Here is a 21,136-nt window from a genome sequence, read left to right on the forward strand (position 1 = left end):
TCCTCCCCAACAGTCTCTGGGATATGAACCATGGCCGGAGGGGCAGCAGTGCACAGGCTGGGTGGTAGCTCTGCTTCCTCTCCTCCAGACTGCGACTTCTCCTTCTGCACCTTGGTGAGAGGGGCGCCGGGAATTGGGAGAGTGAATACAAAGCGTCGAAGGGGCCCCAGGCAGGAACACAGCACGCACCTCGTCCCCGCTTAGTGGAAAGGAGGTAGCAGCGCTGGCTCTCCCCGGAGGCTTGCTTCCTTTGTGTGTAGCGCTAGGCCCCGGTTAGGGTGACAGGTGCTGAGAGGGGCTCTGTTTGACAGACAGATCTGATTTGGGTGACAGCCCGGTGCAGCCGCTTGATTAACTGATTTTAAAAAAGCGCGCAGGGGATGGGCAAACAGTATTCCCAGGGCCGTCATTAGTAGTGCTTTCACACGCAACTTGATTGACAGTACTCTTACCCAATGATAGGGTGAAGTTTGGCAGTGCCAGCAGCAGGTGCGCTTGCACATACACACACGAACGCACTGCTGCGGGAGGGGACAACTGTCGTTGATGCTCACGTCACTGGTAGGGTCTTGTGTGCACAGGCTGACCTTGTGGGTGTCCTCCTCCAATCATAGTCACCATGTCAGCGCGCTGCATGCTCATTCGTCATGATGGACCTTGCAACACAGGTGAGCCACTGTGATAGACGCACACCACTGGCTCGTCATAGTCGGTGCCGCCCAAACCAGTATTTTGCGCACACTGGCCTTAAATCAGCCCAAAAAGTAGCCCCCGGCAGGTATGGCTTTTTCCCGCCCAATTGGGAAAAATGTCGCCCAATTGTGCGGGAAATAGCCCAATGTGGCAACATTGCCAACAGAACACCCAGAGCCCTAAGGTGTGCGGGAAATGTTGTTTTGTGAACCAAACCGGATGGGATTTGAGGCTCATCTCCGTGAGTGACACTTGGTATCAGTTTTTTTTCAAAAAGTTGATCTAAAAAAAAGTTTAAACTCCTTTTTGCATTTTGTTTAATAGAAGGGTTATATTACTGAAATCAGGTTATCATTATATTCTATTATACTTGCCTAATTCAATACTGGTCAACAGGAATGCACAGCATAGTCCCCGAGATAGTAATTTGTGTTAAAATATTAATTCACCACAGAGATGCTAAGATCTTGTATGTAATGTAGCTATCCCTACTTGAAACATAATACTTGTGTAAAAGGCAAAATCCAGGTTGTAACAGAAATTATCAGGATATTCCGCTGAGGCTGCAATATAATGGCATAGACCAGGAACCATTGGGTTAGTACTAGGCTCATATAACCCTCTGTGGTCTGGTCGTGATCTTTAGAGAAGGAGTAAGTTATGAGTATTGGCATCCTAGTCATTATGAGTAGGATATGCTAGAGGAGACCAGAATGGCCTAAACCATAGGGAAAACAGTTATTAAAACCAGGGAGCTTCCAAACATCATGGGCTTGTACACAATCTATAAGGCCACAGTTATGACTTTGTAGGCTCATTTATGTGTATCCCTGTGCACTCACTCGAAGCTCCACTGGTGAATTTTGGGTCAGCCAGCCAGTATGCTACCCCATGGGATATCATCATTGAGTCCAACTCGGTCTGTGTGAAGCCTGAATACCCATCTCTGTTCGAACAGGAGAAAAGCTTTGGTCTTGTAAGTATGTTCCTGTGATAACCTTGCTTCTGCATCTGATTGTACTGTGATGTTCAGAAATACAGATGCACACCTTACGTGTCATCATCCCGATGTACAGGAGTCCACATGGGCACCTGATGACATAGATGGCATTAGTGTAGTTGCAATTTGTTAAGATTTTCTGTCTCCATGGAGGTCGCATGCCCAAATCCAATTCTTTCGTCCTTTTTGTAAAGCGGCACACACTACAGGATCCACATAGGGAGTTTCCCGAGGGAGGAGGAAGGTTCCACAGTGTGGTCTGTTGGGTCCCCAGTCCCTTTGTTCTTGGTTTGGTGTGTAACATTATGTCTCTTATGTTCTTTGCTCTTCTGAAAGTGTACATTGGTCGTTCTATGTCCAACCCTCTGTACTAGGGGATTTTCCAGTTGTTGTTCATCACGGTTCGGAATCGGTTAGACAAGTTGCTAAAGGTGGAGACACAAATGAGTCAGTCACTTGTCTTCTTTCTTTGTGGCATACGCAGTTGTTCACAGTTGTAATGGAATTCCCTCTTCTTTGCTTTTTTGATCAGTTTTGTAGGATAGTTTTTTGCCATTCGTTTTTTAGTCAGATTATCCGCATGATTTAGATTGTTGTTTTTCTCCACACAGTTCCATCCTAGTGGTAGGAACTGGGCTGCCGGCAGATTTTCTTGTAGCCCCGTGAATGAAAACTTTCAAATCACACCTATGTTCCCAGGCCTATGTTCTACTGAATAGTCCATCCCCTGTAGAGAAATGGACCACCTCAAAAGTTTGGGATTTTCCCCCTTTATTTGTTTAAGCCATAAAAGGGACTTATGGTCTGTCTGAACAATGAAGTGAGTACCAAACAGGTATGGTTTCAACTTCTTCAAGGCCCAGACCACAGTATAAGTCTCCCTCTCTATAGCTGACAAACTTTTCTCTTGGGCGGACAACCTCCTGCTTATTAAAGCTACTGGTTGCAACAGGCCCTCTGCATTTATTTCTGACAAAACAGCTCCTACCCCTATCTCAGATACATATGTCTGGACAATGAAGGTTTTGGAATAGTCAGGACATTGCAGAATGGGAGCAGTGCACATGGCCTGCTTCAGGCTATCGAAAGCCTTTTGACAGATAACTGTCCACTGAACTTTCTTTGGCATTCTCTTGAGGTGAGGTCATTAAGAGGTGTCACAATGGACCCATATCCCTTAACAAACCTCCTGTAGTACCCAGTCAGGCCCAAGACAGCTCTGACCTGAATCTGGGTATTGGGAGCAACCCAGGCCATGATGGTCTGGATTTTGCTCTCTAATGGCTGAACCTAGCCTCCACCTACCAGGTGGCCTAAGTATAAAACCATGCTCTGCTGATGGTGAGGCCTACCTTTTGCAGGGCCTCCAGAACATTTTTGAGGTGGGCCAGATGATCCTCCCAGGTGGGGCTAAAGAGAGCACTATCATCTAGATGTGCTGCACTACAGGCTTTCAGACCTGTTAGACTTTGTTCACTAGCCTCTGAAATGTGTCAGGTGCATTTTACAGACCAAAGGGCATTACAAAAAATTGATAATGCCCACTGGGGGTTGAAAATGCTGTTTTGGCTTGGCATCCTCAGGTAGTCTGATTGGCTAGTAGCCTGCATAGGTCAAATGTACTCAGAAGTTTTGGCTGAGGCCAAAGTATCTATGAGCTCATCTGCCCTTGGAATAGGATGGGCATCAGTCCTAGTGACTGCTTTGAGCCATCTGTAGTCCACACAAAACCGTATCTCTCGTTTTCCACCCTTGATGTGAGGTTTTGGTACCAGGACTGCTGGACTAGCCCTAAAGTCTCAATGACCCCCAATTCCAGCTTCTTTTGGACCTCTGACTTGATGCAATCTCTGACATGGTTAGGCTGTCTGTAAATTGTACTCTTTACGGAAGACTGTCACCTGTGTTCACTTCATCAGTACACCAGGTGGTTTGACTGGGTGTCAGAGAAAACATATGTTTGTACTGATTGAGGACCTTCCGAGCTTGGCTCAGCAGCAGGAGGGTAGAATCGTGTCTCTGGCCGGGAGCAGCCCTAGTTTGTTGTCCGGTTCTGGAAGACTGGTACCAGGAACACTGAGAGAAGCTTTAAAGTGCATGGAATCAAAACCTCCACACCGTTTATGATGTGGAGGTATGATTCCAATGTGTTTGATACCAAACATGACAGAGTTCGTTACAGCCAGGTTAGAGATGGCAATCGCATAATGATGCATGGCCACTCTATATGTCATAATGGCTGATGAACTTACAACCCGGGAGAATGGACTCCGAAGGTTGTAGGGGTGCTCCGCTCATGCAGGGGCACCCTCACACTGAGAACCAGGCACCCTGTATAAGGATTGAAAGGCCTGCTTTAGGGGTGACTTAGGTTCAGTGCAGTGACCTCAGATATAAGGAAAGCTATATCTGTCGTAAATGGTGCTAACACCAGCGTACACAGGCTGCAATGGAAGGCCTGTAGTTAGGATTTGAGTGATCTCTCATTGGTGGCATAATACATGCTTCAGCCAATGGGAGACCCCTGGTATACCTATGTCCTGGGTAACTTAGTACCATGTACAAGGGACTTATCAGGGTACAACAGTAGCCAATCTGGAGTGTAATTAAGTACTCATCATGTCTAATTTGGGAAGGAAGCACAGAGACTGGGGTCCTGGTTAACAGTATCCCAGTCAGACTAGTCACAGTCAACATAATGACACCAGCAAAAAGTGAGGGTGACCATGAAAATAGATACTACTTTCCTACAGTATGGCAATATTAATGCTAACTGATGGTGCTCTTGCTAAAGAATGTTCAATGAGAAGATACAACAAAAGATTATTGGTACCCGCATTCCTTCCTGGCACTGTTTAGATCTCTCCTGCCCTCCGGACCGCAACTTCCACAAACTTTTGCGCGCGGACTCGCATAAAGCCAGCATCCGTGACCCCCAGCGGTTGTAGCCACGTTTCTTCCTGACACTGTTTGCAGTCTCCAGGGGTACCATCAGGTCATTTTCCAAGAGGAGTGCTTTGACGAAGGTGACTACATACCCCTGCCCCCTGCAGATCATGAGGCATATTTTTGCCTAAACAAAAATACAGTGTGTCATTGTACACCTGTATGTATTAAGTATCAGGTGAGCACACATTAGGTGTGCACCTCATTGTTTCCTATTCACAGGATTCTTTAGGAGTGGTACGCATTGGGGCTGGCCCTCATGTGGTCCTGAAGAAGAGCTTTCGGGGCAAGCTCGAAACAAGTCAAACCAATTTTAGGGACACCATACTCATTACAGTTAGGTATTTCCCTAGTAATAACCCCTGATTTTAAAATGTACCGACTAGGAGTAGGAATAAAATATCAGCTCACTAGCTAGGTATTTTTAACCTATTTTTCCCACTCCACATCACTGCACCACACATATTTTCCAAAAACGAAGTGCTCCTACGTAGTTCGCAAGTCGCATCCCGTCTCAATCCGCAGCGGATTGAGAGGACCCCAATGATGAAGCATACCACCTAGGGGTAACCCTGGTGGGTGAGGGGACTCTAGAAAATATTTTTTCTTTCTGGAAAGAGGGTTTTTCACACATGTTCAGTGGAATCCCGGTTCTTCCTATGGCTAGGTTTCTAATTCCGGTATTCCAGATGTTGTAAAATTGTTTGGATCTCTCCTGTCCGCCGGACCGCAACTTCCACAAACCTTTGCACATGGACGCACATAAAGCCAGCCCCAACAGCCCGCAGTGTGGGACGCGCGCAGGCAGGGCCCTGGCTTATGGCGAGCCCGTCCACGCCTGGAGGAGGCTTGGCTGGGCCCCCCCCTCTAACAACACGGACTCCACTAAGATACTGTGCACAGACATTATGATTATTTCTTTCACAATGAGTAAGCCCAAGGGTCAGAGTGACCAAGTGGGTGGGGGAATTGCAGGAACCCTCGATGCATTCTTAAGAAGGACGGCGTCTGTTATAACACATTAAATAGAACTGACTGAGCGACGCATATCTTGAGAGCCTAATCTTCAGAAGCGATCTTCCTTGGGGGCCAATGTACACCTAAAGCTCCCATGCAACCTCCCGTACCAGAACCAGAACTCGGACCAGGAATATTTACAGTCTCCAAACCCATCTTCTCCTACCCCATTTAGCATGTCAAGAATACCCACCATTGGCATGGGCCAGGAAAAGGAAAAAGGGGTGGCAGCCCTCAGAGACAGAAACTAGCAAAAATCTCTAGATCGGCCAAAACAAGGGTTGCTGAAGAAATGAAACCTGCTCAAAACGTAGCTAATCCTCCGCTACTCTAACTTTGTGCCCATTGATGAACGATGGCGACACGTGGCTGCGACTAGAAAATATGGTCTCTACCATGTTAAATCCTATCCTGTTGAAGCTAAGTCAGATTGGAGAGAAGTTAGCCCATATGGACTTTCAGGTCGCAAATAACTTTCACTCCCTTGAGGCATTGAATCTCAGGAACTGACCCAGCACTGGCACAGAGACGGTGGAGACCCGCAGATCAGAAATGATCCTGAACCGTCCAAATACAGATCCTGCTCATAGTAATCTGGTCAACCTTGCACACTCCAATTCTGATATCCATACTAACACAACCCACCATACTCAAACGTCCTTGCAACAGCTGAATGTCCACCTGGAGGCCCTAGTAGGGGAGGTTCCACAAAAATTCCATCCAAATACAGCATTGACATACACCAGGGCCGAAGAGGAGGTCTGACCACCCGGGGGGGACAGACTCATGGCCGGAAGCACCACCTACCGGCAGCATCCGCACTTGTATTGGTGTTGGCAAATGTACCGCTTTTGAGGGGGGAAACGTCGTTTACAACGCGGTCGTTACATCGCGATGCCATTACATTGCGGTTTTTAGAACGCAAGTCTTTACAACAACTTGCGCTGGATGGCGCTCTAGGACAAGGAATAGTATAATTTACTATCCAACACCTTCCCTACTGTATGTAGACTGGAGTTGGAATAGTAAATTATACTACTCCTAAGTCCAGCGCCCTCCAACGAAAGTCATTGTAACGACTTGCGTTGTAAAAACCGCGATGTAATGGCATGCGATGTATTAGCATGCGTTGTAATGTCATACAACCTTTTGATGGAGGGTCAACTAGAAATGACTGACCAACTAATGTCTAAATCCCTCCATTGACTGATGCATCGACTAAACGAAGTGGGTGGAAGGGACAGCTGTGTCTCTAATCAAGTCATTATGGCTAGAAGGATAGGTTGGTTGGGCACTTCAAGGAAAGAGATGCCGGGAGATTGCGTGGTGATAAATTTCTAGAATGAAATTGTGATTAGATCCCTCCTAGCGTACCAATGTAAGGCTTCCCCTAAGGGCTCCCAGATTACTGTTTTATCACTGGAATACTTCTACAGACCTCTTTTCCTGCCAGTTTCAGGAGATAAACCCCAACAGAGGGACCCACAGACAAGGTTAAATCCATCAAGAATTTTTGGGGCATTGGGGTTGAGGTTGGAGAATAGATTTGCTCCTCTCTCTGATCTAGAATCATGCGATTGACTATGCCCAACCAAGATAAAACTCAAGAAAGTTGCGACAGTCAGGATATTCTTGTCCCTGTCACTGAAGGGAGCCCAATTACAGCCAACACACAATTGGGGAAAATAAACTATTTTTAAAATAGCATCATGGAATGTGGCAGGTATTGTCCCAAAACTGGGTGACGATAACTGGAGAAAATTCTGGAAAGACCACGACATTGCATGTTTTCAGTAGACATGGTCTACGGGATCAATCTTTGTAAATGAATATCGCTCCTCCCAAACACTGAATAGACCTTCTTTTTCAGGGAGTGCTAAGGGGGGGTCTCTTAACCTTAATTCCAAATAATCAACCACTAAAAGTAAATGGTTTGTGGCGGGTGAGCTATATAAGGCATTAGCTGGGCGATTTTATCATACACCCCTGTAAATACAATGAAGTCCCTGGCTGTGGCTTAGAGGAATTGGGGGGAAAACCAATATGCCACTTCACTCATAGTGAATATGGAAACTGCTTAAATAGGATTCTATTTTCCATTAAAATGTTAATAATTAATGACCCAAAACTACCAAAAGGAAATCTAGGCCGAACTTTTAAGCGAATTGGGTATAAGTCAAAGATTGATTATATAGTAGTCACTAACCCCCTCAGCATTAGGGCCACCCTGTTAGAAAATCAATTCACAATTTGTAGCGACCATGTCATTCTATCCTTACAGTTAAGTGTATCCACAAGGGACTCGACATCCCGTCAGAAAGTTGGAACACCAATTGTGGCAAGAAAAAATGGCTTTCATGAAATTAAGATGGTTCCAGAAATTGTTTGATCCAACCAGGGTAATATATCTATATGCCTGGAACCCGAACTGACCAAGGGGTAATGGTGTCCTCTTTTTGTGGTCTTTTAGAAAAGGTAAAATTGCCTCTCACATGCACCAAATCCTTAAAGAGTGGGAGAGGCAAGGGCTGGCTTGACTCCCCTTGTACTAAAGCGAGGAAGGCTCTAATGTCTACCTTGAAAACCAAACCTAGAACCTCAGACCAAATAAGAGCACTGCAGACCGCTTATAACTTAGCAAGAAAAAAGGGGGCGTGGCCAGCCAGCTAACATGGAGGACGCGATCTGACAACGCTCCGTCATGTGACCCTTAATTATCCTGGAGTTTATCCGATAGAAGGGTCTCCTGTGATCGAGACCAGCGGGAGCGGTGTGGAAAAGCAGTGGGGAGCCTGTGGTGCCCGATGGTTATCGCCTGGACGGCATAGGCGAGGAGGCAGCGGTCCGGCTGGAGAAGGGCGGCGCCGGTGGCGAAAGGCGCAAAAGTACCACGGGAACTAACGGCTGTCGGAGAAGCCTGAGATGGCGCTGGGGCACCCCTAAAGGTATCGCAACCTGCCACAGTACTGCCCTGAAGGTCCATGGCGCCCTGGAGAGACTGATTAGGTGAGGTGCAGGTAAGGACCGACGGACCCCGTAACCATCGGCCGCCAGTGAGGAGGAGCGAGTCCCGGGACGAGAGGCGAGCACGCGCGGGTTGCGGGGCACCAGCGAAGAGGCACCAACCTGTGGCTCACGGACAGCACTGGGGACCCGGAAGCCTGAGAGCGGTGAAACAGCGGAGGCTGGCGGAGCCTGTGAGGCTACAGCTGGCAGTGCTGGGGTTTTGGGCACCATTTTGAGCGGGACTGAGGCTGAGGTGGTGTGCCCTCGAAGCTGGAGTTGCATGAGCACTGGGTGGCTAGGAGCGCCATAGGAGTGCTGCGCCTGTCCTAAAGCGGTGCTGCAACGGTTATCAGCTGCAAGAGCCTGGTGGAGCCGTGTTGTGTTTGGCGGAGAGGCGAGAACGACAATGCGGCACCTGGAGTAATAGACTGGGAAGGTGTGCTGCAGACTGAACAGGCCTCAGAGCCAATGCGCAACGCGACGCGACTGGTTCCCTGACAGAGACAGCAATCACCCAGGAGGAAGCTCCCCATTTGCTGACTGCGCAGCCGCGGGACAGCCGCGATAGGCCTTCTTCTCGGCACGGAAGATAAGGAGGGGCCTGGGCTTTGGCGACCTGCAGCTGACCAAGCTCGCCCGACTCAACGACCGTCTGCGGATGCCAATGGCACAGCAACTAGTCATGGGCAGGCTGCGGGACAAAGCGCAAAATGGACAGCCGAGGCCTGACAGTTTGGGACCTTCACCGGGGTGCCAGAGTGGGAGCTGGACGGCTGACCAGCTCATGTGATTGAGCGATGCTGAGTTGTACATCTCCATGGCTCACAAACATGTGTATACCATACACTGTTCTTCCTTCCTCCTACCCACCCCTCCCCCTCTCCTTATATGCTCGCATGCATGCTATTGGAATGTGCTATGTGCTAGCGATGCTTTTGTCATATAATGTAATTTATGTGCGCGTATGCGAGATGCCTTGCTAGTCAGGGGATAGGGCGTGCTGCGTGGGGGTTGCGGTGGCCAGTCTATATCGCGGTGTCCCACACCGCTCCTGAAAGATGGTCTAACCTGTGACTCATCACACATTTCCTACGAGTACAGGAGGCTTGAGACAGGGTCGTAGAGTAGACGAAATGCTGACATACCACGCACCCCATTAGCCACTTCACTGGACTAGCTCTTTATCATAAATGTTCCGCTCAAAGTTTGGACATATGCCCTTTCGGCTCTGGCCCACCCCAAGTGACCCCATTGTTCCGCGCTGAGACGACTTACCCAGCCACATGACACACACTAATGTAGTGACTTGGAACATACGTGGCATGCACACACCATAGAAACGCTACTCCGTCTTCTCCTACCTGCTGAGGCATGCTGTGGGGTTCGCCCTTCTGCAAGAGACCCACATGACCCAGACAGAGCCTGACAAACTCCGCCTGCGCTGGAGGGGGCGCATTTATGGCACAGTCTTCTCGGCGCATGCGCGAGGAACCCTGGTCTGAGTGAGGGCGGGCATCCCTTTCATATGTGCAGAAGCAAAGGTGGATCGAGAGGGTAGGTACTCCCTAGTGCGGGGGAAACTGAAAGGTCAGGAGGTATTACTAGGATCCCTATATGCCCCGAAGGTAGATCAGCAATCCTTCCTAGCACAGATGTCCCAGGTCCTCCACCCTTATGCTGGGCTCCCATGGCTGCTTGGTGGAGATTTCAACATGGTATTAGACGTGCACCTGGACAGGTCGTTCCCCCCCTCCGCGCTGTGGCGGTAGCGTCCAATGCGCAGGAGCTCAGGGACTGGCTTTTGCACTGGGCGTTGCAAGACCTGTGGCGCACACTGCATCCAGAAGACAGACTCTACTCTTACTATTCCACAGTCCATGACTTGCATGTCCGGTTGGACAGGATAGTGGGTTCCCAATCCCTGCTCCCACTCATTACGCAATCAGAGTACTTGGGGAAAACACACTCCGATCATCAGCTGGGAGGTGCAACACCCACCCGTCCCTACGTGGAGGTTACAGCCTACTGCGCTAGAGGACTCAGAGTTTTGCTTGTCTCTGGGTACGGCCATCCTCACGTACTTTGATGACAATGAGTGGACAGCGAGCAATGCCATGGTAGAATGGGATGCACACAAAGTGGATGTCCGGGGCACTGCATGGGAGCCACATGGAACATACTCAAGAGGCTTTCTACCTCCCTGACAAGCCTGGAGGCTGAGCTTCTGCGATACGAGCGGGAAGGGGAAGTAGGTACGCGCACAAGCTAGGAGACCTACGCACTCAGCATGCAGAGCTTCTGGAGAAGCTTAGGTGCCACAACTATGCTGCGCACATGGCCAGAACGCACGCTAAGGCAGAGAGAGCGGGCCGATTGTTGGCCTTGTTAATTACGCAAGAAGGGTGGGGCGCCCCGATAGAAGCCCTCCGCACAGCAGGGGGGGAGATGGTGTATACACAGCGTTAAATCCATTGCGCCCTCACAGACCACTATGCGCAACTGTACAGGGCCCAAGGTATTGGTCCCAGGCACATCTTAGAGGGGTTCTTGGACTCTGTCCAATTGCCCACGGCCTCTGAGGAGCAGAAGGAGACACTCAATGCGCCCCTCTCGCTGGAGGAAGTTGGGGAAGCAATCCAGTCCATGGCCTCTGGGAAGACCCCGGGGCCGGACGGCCTGCCCGCTGAATATTATAAAGCGTACCGGGAAACTCTGAAGCCATTGCTGCATAAGTTATACACCACAGCGGTGGAGAAAGGGTCACTGCCACCCTCTATGCTAGAGGCATTCCTGGTCTCCCTGCCTAAACCAGACAGGGACCCCACAGCCCTGGGTTCATATAGGCCCCTGGCGATGTTCAACGCGGACTACAAGGTCCTTGCTAAGGTGCTAGCGGAAAGATTGGCTCATGTGGTCCCCCACTTAATCCACACAGATCAGAACAGGTTTGTCCCAACAAGATCCACGTCTTTGAACCTCCGGAGATACTTTAGAGTGGCAGCTGAGGCTGCGCGGGAGTGGCCCAGGGCAGGTTGCCTTATGCTAGATCTGGAGAAGGCGTTTGATTGCCTAGAATGGGATAACGTATCGGCGATGTTAGCGAGATACAGGCTAGACATGGGATTCCTAGACATGGTTAGCTTATTATACAGGAACCCTGTGGTTCGAGTGCGATTGGGCCCCTACATGTATTTATTTATTTATTTATTTTTTGATATTTGTAAAGCGCATCATTTACCCTTAGGCGTCTTGGCGCTAGTAAAACCGGTTATTTGTGATGATTAACATGAGGAAAGAGTAATCATTGAGCAAACAGCCAAGTTTTTAAAAGCTTGCAGAATTGAAGGAGAGAGGAACTCTCCCTGATGTTTAGGGGTAGAGTGTTCCAGAGCTTTGGGGCAGCCACCAGAAAGCGTCGATCGCCCCATGAAATCGTTTTTGTGCGGGGAATGACCAGTTGGCTGAGGGTAGCTGAGCGTAGAACTCTGTTAGGTTTGTATCGTTGTAGCTGTTCTTTCAAAAAATGGGGTCCTTGGTTGTTGAGCGCCTTAAACACGATACAGAGGGACTTGAAATGGATTCTGTTTCGAATAGTGAGCCAGTGGTAATCCTTAATACTGTTGGATATTGATTCGTATTTTGTTTTGCCAGAAAGCAGACGTGCTGCTGCGTTCTGGATAGTTTGTAGTTTGGTGATTACTCTGGATTGGGCATTGAGGAAGAGGCCGTTACAGTAGTCCAGAGCAGAAAGGACAAGAGAGGTGACCAGTGTTTTGATGGCTGAATCAGGAAGAAAAGGACGTATTTTTCTTATCATCTTCAGTTTTAAGTGTGCTGTGGACACTGTTTTGTTAGCATGATCCATGAAATTTAGACCTTCATCGAAGATGATTCCGAGGTTTGACTTTAGCGGTTGGGGTGGGAGGGGTACCGAAAACGTCTGGCCACCAGCTTGATGGCCAGGCTGGAAGAAGGGGTCCGAAAATGAGCACCTCGGTTTTTTCTGAGTTTAATTTAAGGCAGTTGGTAGCCATCCATTCTCCTATGTCTACAAGTCCTTTCTTGAATTTTTCAGCCACTAGATCTCCGTCCCCCTTGATAGCCAACACTAGTTGGGTATCATCGGCATAGGAGGTTAGGCTCATCCCGTGTGCTTTGATGGTTTTAGCAAGGTCCGACACATAAATGTTAAAAAGTGTCGGACTCAGGGATGAGCCTTGAGGTACTCCACAAGGAGATGAAAGTTGGGCCGATTGAAAGGGTCCTAAGATAACAGCCTGCGTTCTTTTGGCTAGGAAGGACGCAATAAGGTCTTTGGCAGTGTGGCAGATGCCAAATCCCTCGAACCGGTGGTGGTGGGCCAAGGCACCCGGCAGGGGTGCCCTTTGTCCCCGCTACTGTTTGCGCTAGCGATCGAGCCCCTGGCTGTAGCTATCCGAGAGACCCTGGGTGATGGTATTCCGATGGGAGACGAAACCCAATAGGTATCGCTCTACGCCGACGACCTGTTGGTGTTTGGGCGGGATGTGAGACGCTTACCCACGCAGCTGGCACAGCTACTACACACATTTGCCGCCGTCTCGAGGCTCAGGGTGAACGCGGGTAATTCCTGCCTTTACGCTTTCAGGGAGGAACTGAAGACCCGGGATACCATCTGGAGGGTACAAGAGTCCAATGGAAAGAGGACACTTTCCGTTATCTGGGGATACAAATATACCGTAGCCCGGCCGACTTGTTCGACGGGAATCTTGGGAGGGCTGTTGCGGCCATTAGATCGCAGGTACGCTTCTGGAGCACACTTCCACCGACCACCACAGGTAGAATGGCACTTGCTAAAATGGTCATGCTTCCCCGCCTCCTGTACTACTTTGTCAACTTACCGTTGTTTATTCCGGCTTCCTTTTTTGCCATGCTCCATAATCTATTGAGTGACTTCATCTGGGGCACCTCTAGGCACCGACTGGCGCTGGCGAAGTTGTTCTTGCCGACGAATCGGGGGGGTATGGCTGCCCCCTGTTTTGAGCACTACTATCTGGCCGCGCAGCTGCAATGGGTTGCTCGTTGGCTGGCAGATAGCGGTAGAGAGGACACAGCCATGGCAATGCCGCCATACTCCCTAGAGCATATCACCAGACTCTCCACCCCATGGCAAAGGTCGAACGCCAGGGCCCGCACTTCTTGGAGGTGGCATGCAAGTTCTATTGAAGAGCCTTATACCTCACCCGCGGCACGATCCCTTATGCACCCGCCATACCCTTGGAGGGCTCACCTAGTGGTGAGGGGGTGCTCACGTCCTCCATGCTTGCGGAGTGGTGGGAGGCCAACATTCACATGCTCGGTGACCTCTGCAGGGAAGGGGAGTTTACGGCATATGAGATGTTGGTGACCGAGGAAGGGCTGCCCCCTGGGGGGTTTTGATGCACAGATCCCTGATAGCGCAGCTGACGGCCAGATGGGAGTATGTAGTTACGGAGCCCCGGCAGCATTTAACAATGCAGTACCTCCACGTCATGGGGAGGGGCAGACATCTGGTCCGCTGGTTTGCGGCGTCACTACAGGAGCACGTGGCAATCAGTTTAGACCCCCTTAGAGGCAAGTGGGAGCTGGACCTGAGGCGGTCACTAACAGATAAGGAATGGGAAAGGGTGCTAAGGGTCCGGTCTGAATCCCCAGAAACATGCGATTCCGCCAGATTCAGCTCTTCATTGTCCATAGGGCCTACCTCACGCCTGAGTTTATCAACACGTACTTCTGTCTTGCAGACGCACTTTGCCCCAGGTGTAATGAGCAGGAAGCTGGATTCCTACACATGTTCTGGAGCTGCCTGGGGCTGGGTACCTAATGGCAAACAGTCAGCGAGAGGTTGCGGACCTGCACGGGTCGAACCATACCCTTTGACTGGCCCGAGTACATCCTACACCACTTCAAGAGATCCCCCAAAGATAAGGTGACATCCCGCTTTCTAGACCTGGGGCTGGTGGTGGCAAAGTGCCTCCTCACAAGGAGGTGGAAGTCACATGACCCGCCATGTGCATCTGCATGGACTTCCTCATTCCAGGCGTGGGCCAGGGCAGAATGGACCGCCATACGCAGAGAGGAAACGATGGGGCTCAGGAAGGAACCCATAGCGGCACATTGGGAGTGAATGTTGGGTACACTACAACAAACAGACAGGGAGGGGAACACAGGAGATGTGGAAAGGATGGGTAACGCACATGAGGGCGGATGCATGCCACAAGTCGTACTCCTAACTGGATAGTCCGATATGTTCAACTCCTACTCCTCTGAGACATAACGATAGACACGCCAGGGTAGCCGTACTTGAGGAGCGCTCGCAAAACAAGGGCGGGGGCAGAGGGTTGGGGCTGGGGAAGTGGGAAGGGCGGAGAAGAAAGGGAGTCGGATTCTTTGTGAGGTTTCTGCTACCAAAGTTAACATTTACTGTTTCATATATATACCATCTGTTTCCAAGCTCAAGATGAAAGGCCAGCCCTGAACTGTACGGACCATTGAGCGGCCTACACTCCGATCCCTGGAAGAGCTCGGAGTCTAGACGCAGGCAGGGGAGCTATAGTTCAGGTTACTCTGGACGAACATCTGATGTATCACCCAGTACAAAGCTGGTATACTTGTTTCATGATATGTCATTTGCTAATGTACCTATGAAAGCTGTATATCGGTCATCAAATTTCTATGAGGAAAGTGTACAATGTAATGAGTGATTCTTAAATAACAATAAAAAGAGGTTTGACACAAAAAAATAACTTAGCAAGAAAAAACAGGGAAAGAGCCATTAAGGATGATGCATGGTCGGATCTTGAAGAGGCAGCAAGCACGGGTAATAGTCGAGCTTTCTGGAAGATAATTAATGCCACACGCTTTAAAAATCCCAGAGACCCCAAAATAGATATTAACGTAGATTAAGACGCTTGGGCGGTCCATTTTGAAAACATCTTTGCCTCTAGCACTCATCCTCCCTCGTCATTGCATACTATAGACCTAAACGCACAGGACTCACTGTCCTTCACACTCACTGATGTGAGAAGAAGCCTCATTGCCGGCACAGGGGTCGCCGAGTGCGACGCCTTGTGTCTGGTCGGACCACTACCTTGTGAAAGGAGAACTCCTGATCACACAAAAAAGGAAACCCGTAGAGGGGCAGAGGGTGGTGAGAAAATGGAAAAATGTCAATGGAGATAGATTGGTGACATATCTCCTAGCGAACCCACCCTTGAACCCGGGTGATAAGAACCCGGATGCTCTCCTCAACGATCTGGACGGTAGACTTCGGAAGGCGGCTGACCATGTAGCGCCAGCACGAAGGGTCAACCTAGTGAATAGAGGCTCTGGATCTCCCTTGTATAACGACTCTCTTAGGGAGAAGAAGAGGATTCTGCACAGGATGGAAAGAGCTTGGCGCAGAGCCTATGATATCAAGGCGAGAAGTCTCTATCTAATGGAACTTGTGACTTATAAGCGTGCTATAATAGCCAGGAAAGCCGAGTTTTATGAAGAAAGAATCATCACAGCCATAGACCCACAGAAAGAAATCTTTAGGGTACTAAATGAACTCAGGAAAACGAAAGAACAGAGGCCGGAGTTCACCTGGGAGGACTGCCAGAGATTCCAGGATTTCTTTACCGGTAAAATAACTGATCTACTCTCTGAGATCGCTGGCGCTCCCTTACACGACTGCCCCCCACAGATTAATCCGGCTAAGAAGTGGGTGGACAGCCCTTTAGACACCTTACCCTTGATTACGAAGGACGGACTGTCACAGCTTATAGGACGAGTTAAATCAGGATCCCAGACTGACCCTTGTCCTCCGGAAATATTCAAACTGGCGCTGCCAGGAATGGAGGAGGAGGTTCTAACACTCTTGAATTCATCCTTAGCATCAGGAAAGGTGCCGCTAGCCTTTAAGGAAGCTCGCTTAGTTCCTCTGCCAAAAAAACCTGGGGCAGATGTGAAATGCATGAAAAATTTTAGACCTATATCGCAGATCCCTTTCCTTGCCAAAGTGCTGGAGCAGCAGGTACTTCCTTGCCTTTCGGACCATCTGGAAAGGAACAGCCTGCTGGAACACAATCAATCGGGATTCCGTGCGAATCACAGCACGGAATTGGTCATGCTATCCATTCTAGATGAGCTCAGGAGTAGGGCGGACAGGAAGATGCCTGGTGCCCTGGTGTTGCTAGACCTCTCCGCGGCGTTTGACACCGTGTGTCATAAACAACTATTGTCGCGGTTGAGAGATTTTGGCATCCAGGGCACAGCTCTCACCTGGTTTGCCTCCTTCCTGTCAGGAAGGACGCAAAGAGTGCAGCTGGGTGAATTAGTCTCCACAGCAATGGCAACATCGTGTGGAGTGCCGCAGGGGTCAGCCCTGTCGCCGCTGCTATTCAACATATACTTACAACCATTGATTGCCCTCCTCAATCAAATGGACTGTCAGGTATACAACTATGCTGACGACACCCAAATCCTCATCCAAATGGATGAGGTCCCTGTGGTGTCCACAAGGATGCAAAACATCCTTAAGCATATAACTAACTGGATGTCACTAAATTCTCTAAAAATCAACCCTGACAAGACTGAGGTTCTACCTATCACTTTGGCGGGCAGCCCTTGGCATGATGGGTTCTGGCCCTTAGAACTCGGTCCACCCCCAGTACCTGCAGTGACGGTTAAGAGTCTAGGCATCCATGTGGATGACAAGCTATCCATGCGGAAGCAAGTTAGTATGGTGGTCGGAACTTGTGTTGGACTACTACGTCAACTCAGGAAAATCGCACCACTCTTGTCATTTCCAACCTTGAGACAGGCGGTCTCCGCAATGATACTTTCAAGGTTGGATTATGGCAATTCGCTCTATATAGGATTGCCCCAAAAACTTCTCAACAAACTCCAAGTGGTGATGAACGACGCCGCTCGGCTCATCTTTAAGAAACTTAGGAACTCGCACGCGTCCCCACTCCTGCGCCAGTTACACTGGCTGCCGGTAAGACAGAGGGTGCTCTTTAAAGGGCTATGCATTGCTCACAAGTCACTTTATGGTAAGGCCCCAGGATACATCAAGGCCCATCTAACCCCATATATACCGGGCAGGGCATTAAGATCTGCTGATGCCTCTCGTCTCACCCAACCACGCGCCAGATTAGTCACGGTGGGCGGTCGTGCGATTTCAAATACTCTCCCTGCAGTATGGAACAACCTGCCGACCGATCTGCGTAGGGAGTCCAATTTGATGGCCTTCCGCAAGAAGCTGAAAACTGTCCTATGTCAGGAAGCCTGGGTGGGGTTATAAGTCCGGCTGTACCAATCTAGAAATCTGTCTGTTTGTGCTCACTTAGGAATTTAGCGGTGCTACTTGGACAAGCGCTTAGAGACCCCAGGGTATAACGCGCTATATAAATCGAATAAAATAAATAAATAAATACTATGTAGCCCTTGAACTGCCCCATGACCGGATAGTGTCCCAATAGATTTTTTTCAGGATACCCCGGACCTATGGGCGCCCCTTCTAATGAATGTCCTTAATAACATAGCGCGGGCAGGCCCCCCCTCATGAGCAACAGGTGTTATTGTTCCAAAACACAAAAAAGGGGCTAGGGCTAACCTAAAGAACTACAGACCAATCTCCCTGCTGGATACCACAGCAAAGCTAATGGGCTGACTCCTTCTTTTTAGGCTAGAGGGTTGGGTCCAAGGGAATAATATCTTAATCCAGGCGCAGTACGGTTTCCAGCAGGGATAGGGTACTGTGGACCAGTGCTTGAACTTAGCCCTGGTAATAGACAAATACACCAGAGTGAAGGAAGGGAAGATCCAATTTGCATTTATTGACCTGTTGGCAGAGTTTGACTGTGTGGTTCATGACAAGCTATGGAACATAATGGAGGAGATGGGGGTTGACTTAGACATAATTCACTTCATTGGACTGTCATACTCAAACGCCACAGCATCGGTCCGCTACACCAAAAATGGGGACTGTACCCGCCCATTCTAAATCGGTAGAGGGGTAAGGCAGGGCTGCGTCCTCACGCCATTCCTCTTTTCTATTCATACAAACCGAGTTGAGGATGCCCTCTTGGTGACCACATGGGACGTTCCCATTTTCGACTCACACCAGCTACCCATATTGGCCTACGCAGATGACGCGGTGCTGATCGCAAGAATGGGGCTAGCTGTCCAACGCCTGATAACTGCGTATGTATCCTTCCTGGATTCAATAGATCTGAAATTTAATCCGACTAAGTCCTATGCAATTATATCTGGGGCTAGAAAAAGAGACAAAACCCCGTACCTCCACGCGGACCGCGGAAGGATTGAGGTAGTTGATTCCATCCGATACCTGGGGATTCTCTTTGTCAAAAGTCCATTGTGGTCAAAGCTGATGGAAGGAAGTATGTTGGGAATGGAGAGAAGCCTTTCGGCCTTAAAATCCTTTTCCAAAAAATTGGGCACTAGACCATTACTTCCGATAAAGAACATCTTTCAGTCTAAGATAAAGGCTGCAGCAACGTATGGGGCAGGTGTTTGGGGCATGGTATCGACAGACTCCTCCAAACGATTGAAAACACCTTTTTTAAGTCTCTGGTGGGCCTTCCTCCCTCCTCCTCTAACTATATTTTACATATAGAACTGGACTTGCCCTATATCTCAGACTCAATTCGGCTAGCCGCGATCCTACTGTGGCACTCAATCTGGCGGAGGGACATGGTGACCCTGACACAAAGTATTATAAGAAACTGCTTAAAATTAAAATTGGAAAACCACAGAAGGTTCAGGTGGCTTAACTACATTGAGTCAGTATTGAATGATATTGGGCTTCCTGACTTATTCAGGGATCCACTAGCTTCCAGAAAGGTCTCAAAGCAAAAGGTTTTAATTGATGGCAGAATACAACCGGATGGAAATGAATCAGAACAAACAGGCAGTTCATATCTATCTCCTGAGATCGCCTTTGATAGCAGGAGGGTACTCCTATTTAGCAAACGTCACTAGTGCACAACACAAATTCATATTATTAGGATTTTGCGTGATACCGTTGATGTTAGGCTACACAGAAAAAACATAATTATTCAGATTTGATTTTGTGCACTTGTGATAACCTCTCCACACACACTGAGCTACACTTGGTTTTGTTGTTTGCTCTATGAGAAAGGAATGACTATCTTGTCCCGATTTTAAAGCGCAAAATTTTAAACAACGTCGGGTGGCACTTTATTTTTTTTAATTGTTATCTGACCCTCTGGTTTGCTTTTCGGTAGCCAAGTTTTTATGGGCATGTATGAAAAAGAGGAAGGGGGTTGCAAATAGTATTGGATTTATTATGCGGTAAATTTGCACAATACACTTTGGGTCTATTTAAACAACATGAGTTTTTTATTAAATGTAAAATGCTGCTTTTGACTCTTATGTAAGATGAATTGGAAATTTATACTGTTCTATTTTTTTATTTGTGCTTGTATGATCTTACCTAGTGGATCGAATAAATAATAGATTGATTGATTGATTGAATAGTTTAGCAAATAAATAGCAATTAAATTAAAGAGCTAAGATTATAATCAGGTAACATTAATTTATATACAGTTTAGAAACACTACTTATATTGTTTAACATAATTAAAAATACTTTTCATAATCATATAAATAATTTAAAAAAAGCATATTTCAATATAATGAAACAATGTAATAATAATAAAAGATAATTCAATAAACATTATTTTAAAATTCAATGTTAGTGTAAAAAAGATTTAAAAAAACTTTGATTATGTTCAATGTTTTTGTCCACAATGTTTCTGTGGGCATAATCTTTTGATCACAACATTATTGTCAGAAAGATAATTTGGAGTCCAAAGATTAGTTAGAATACTGCATCACTATAAATTCGAAATACATTTCATCTCTCTGCTCTACAGTGAAGTTGGAGTATTTTGCTTAAACTAAGGTAGTCTTCTTATTCGAAGGATTTGTGTTTGGAAGAGATATTGTTAAATGCTGTGTTTTTTGTTCTTTTGCAGTTGAGTCAGAATGACACCACAAAGAAGAACAGAAGGAGGGACATTAAGACAGACCCAAAAGATGATCATTCAGGTGACAAGACTATCCCCACCTGGCCAGAACTGCATGATAGAAAACAGGTAACCTTTTTAATACCTTCTAAATATTATTGAATTTGTAATACATGGCAAATAATGCATATGTTATGGTCTCACTAAGGCCTACTACAATACGAGTCCTGCAATAATCACTGTGCAGTAATTATGTATCATTAATGCTAGGATGTGCGATTAATCTGTGATTATAAGTAACCACATTTATAGGTTAGTGGGAAAAAAAGGAGGAAATTGGTGTTAGATCCCGATTTCCTCATGAAATTCCCAAATTCTGGGCTATTTTACAGAGCCTAATTCAACAGGTTTGACCTTGTAGATTTGCCCCTTGATTCAATTGTGCCAAATTCATGTGT

At 48.0% G+C, this 21,136-nt stretch overlaps 1 protein-coding gene across 1 annotated transcript in view; it reads left to right on the plus strand.

Annotated features, from left to right (window-relative positions):
- The first annotated feature begins 534 nt into the window (after positions 1-534).
- Positions 535-21,136, plus strand: part of LOC144775634 (uncharacterized) — a 29,544-nt gene continuing 8,942 nt past the window's right edge. The window contains exons 1-2 of the mRNA XM_078659239.1: positions 535-668; positions 20,688-20,807. Coding sequence (XP_078515365.1) covers positions 648-668; positions 20,688-20,807 — 141 coding nt within the window. The 5' untranslated portion in view covers positions 535-647. The remainder of the gene's footprint in view (positions 669-20,687; positions 20,808-21,136) is intronic.

This window comes from Lissotriton helveticus, chromosome 1_1 (assembly GCF_964261635.1).
Source record: "Lissotriton helveticus chromosome 1_1, aLisHel1.1, whole genome shotgun sequence".
NCBI lineage: Eukaryota > Metazoa > Chordata > Amphibia > Caudata > Salamandridae > Lissotriton > Lissotriton helveticus.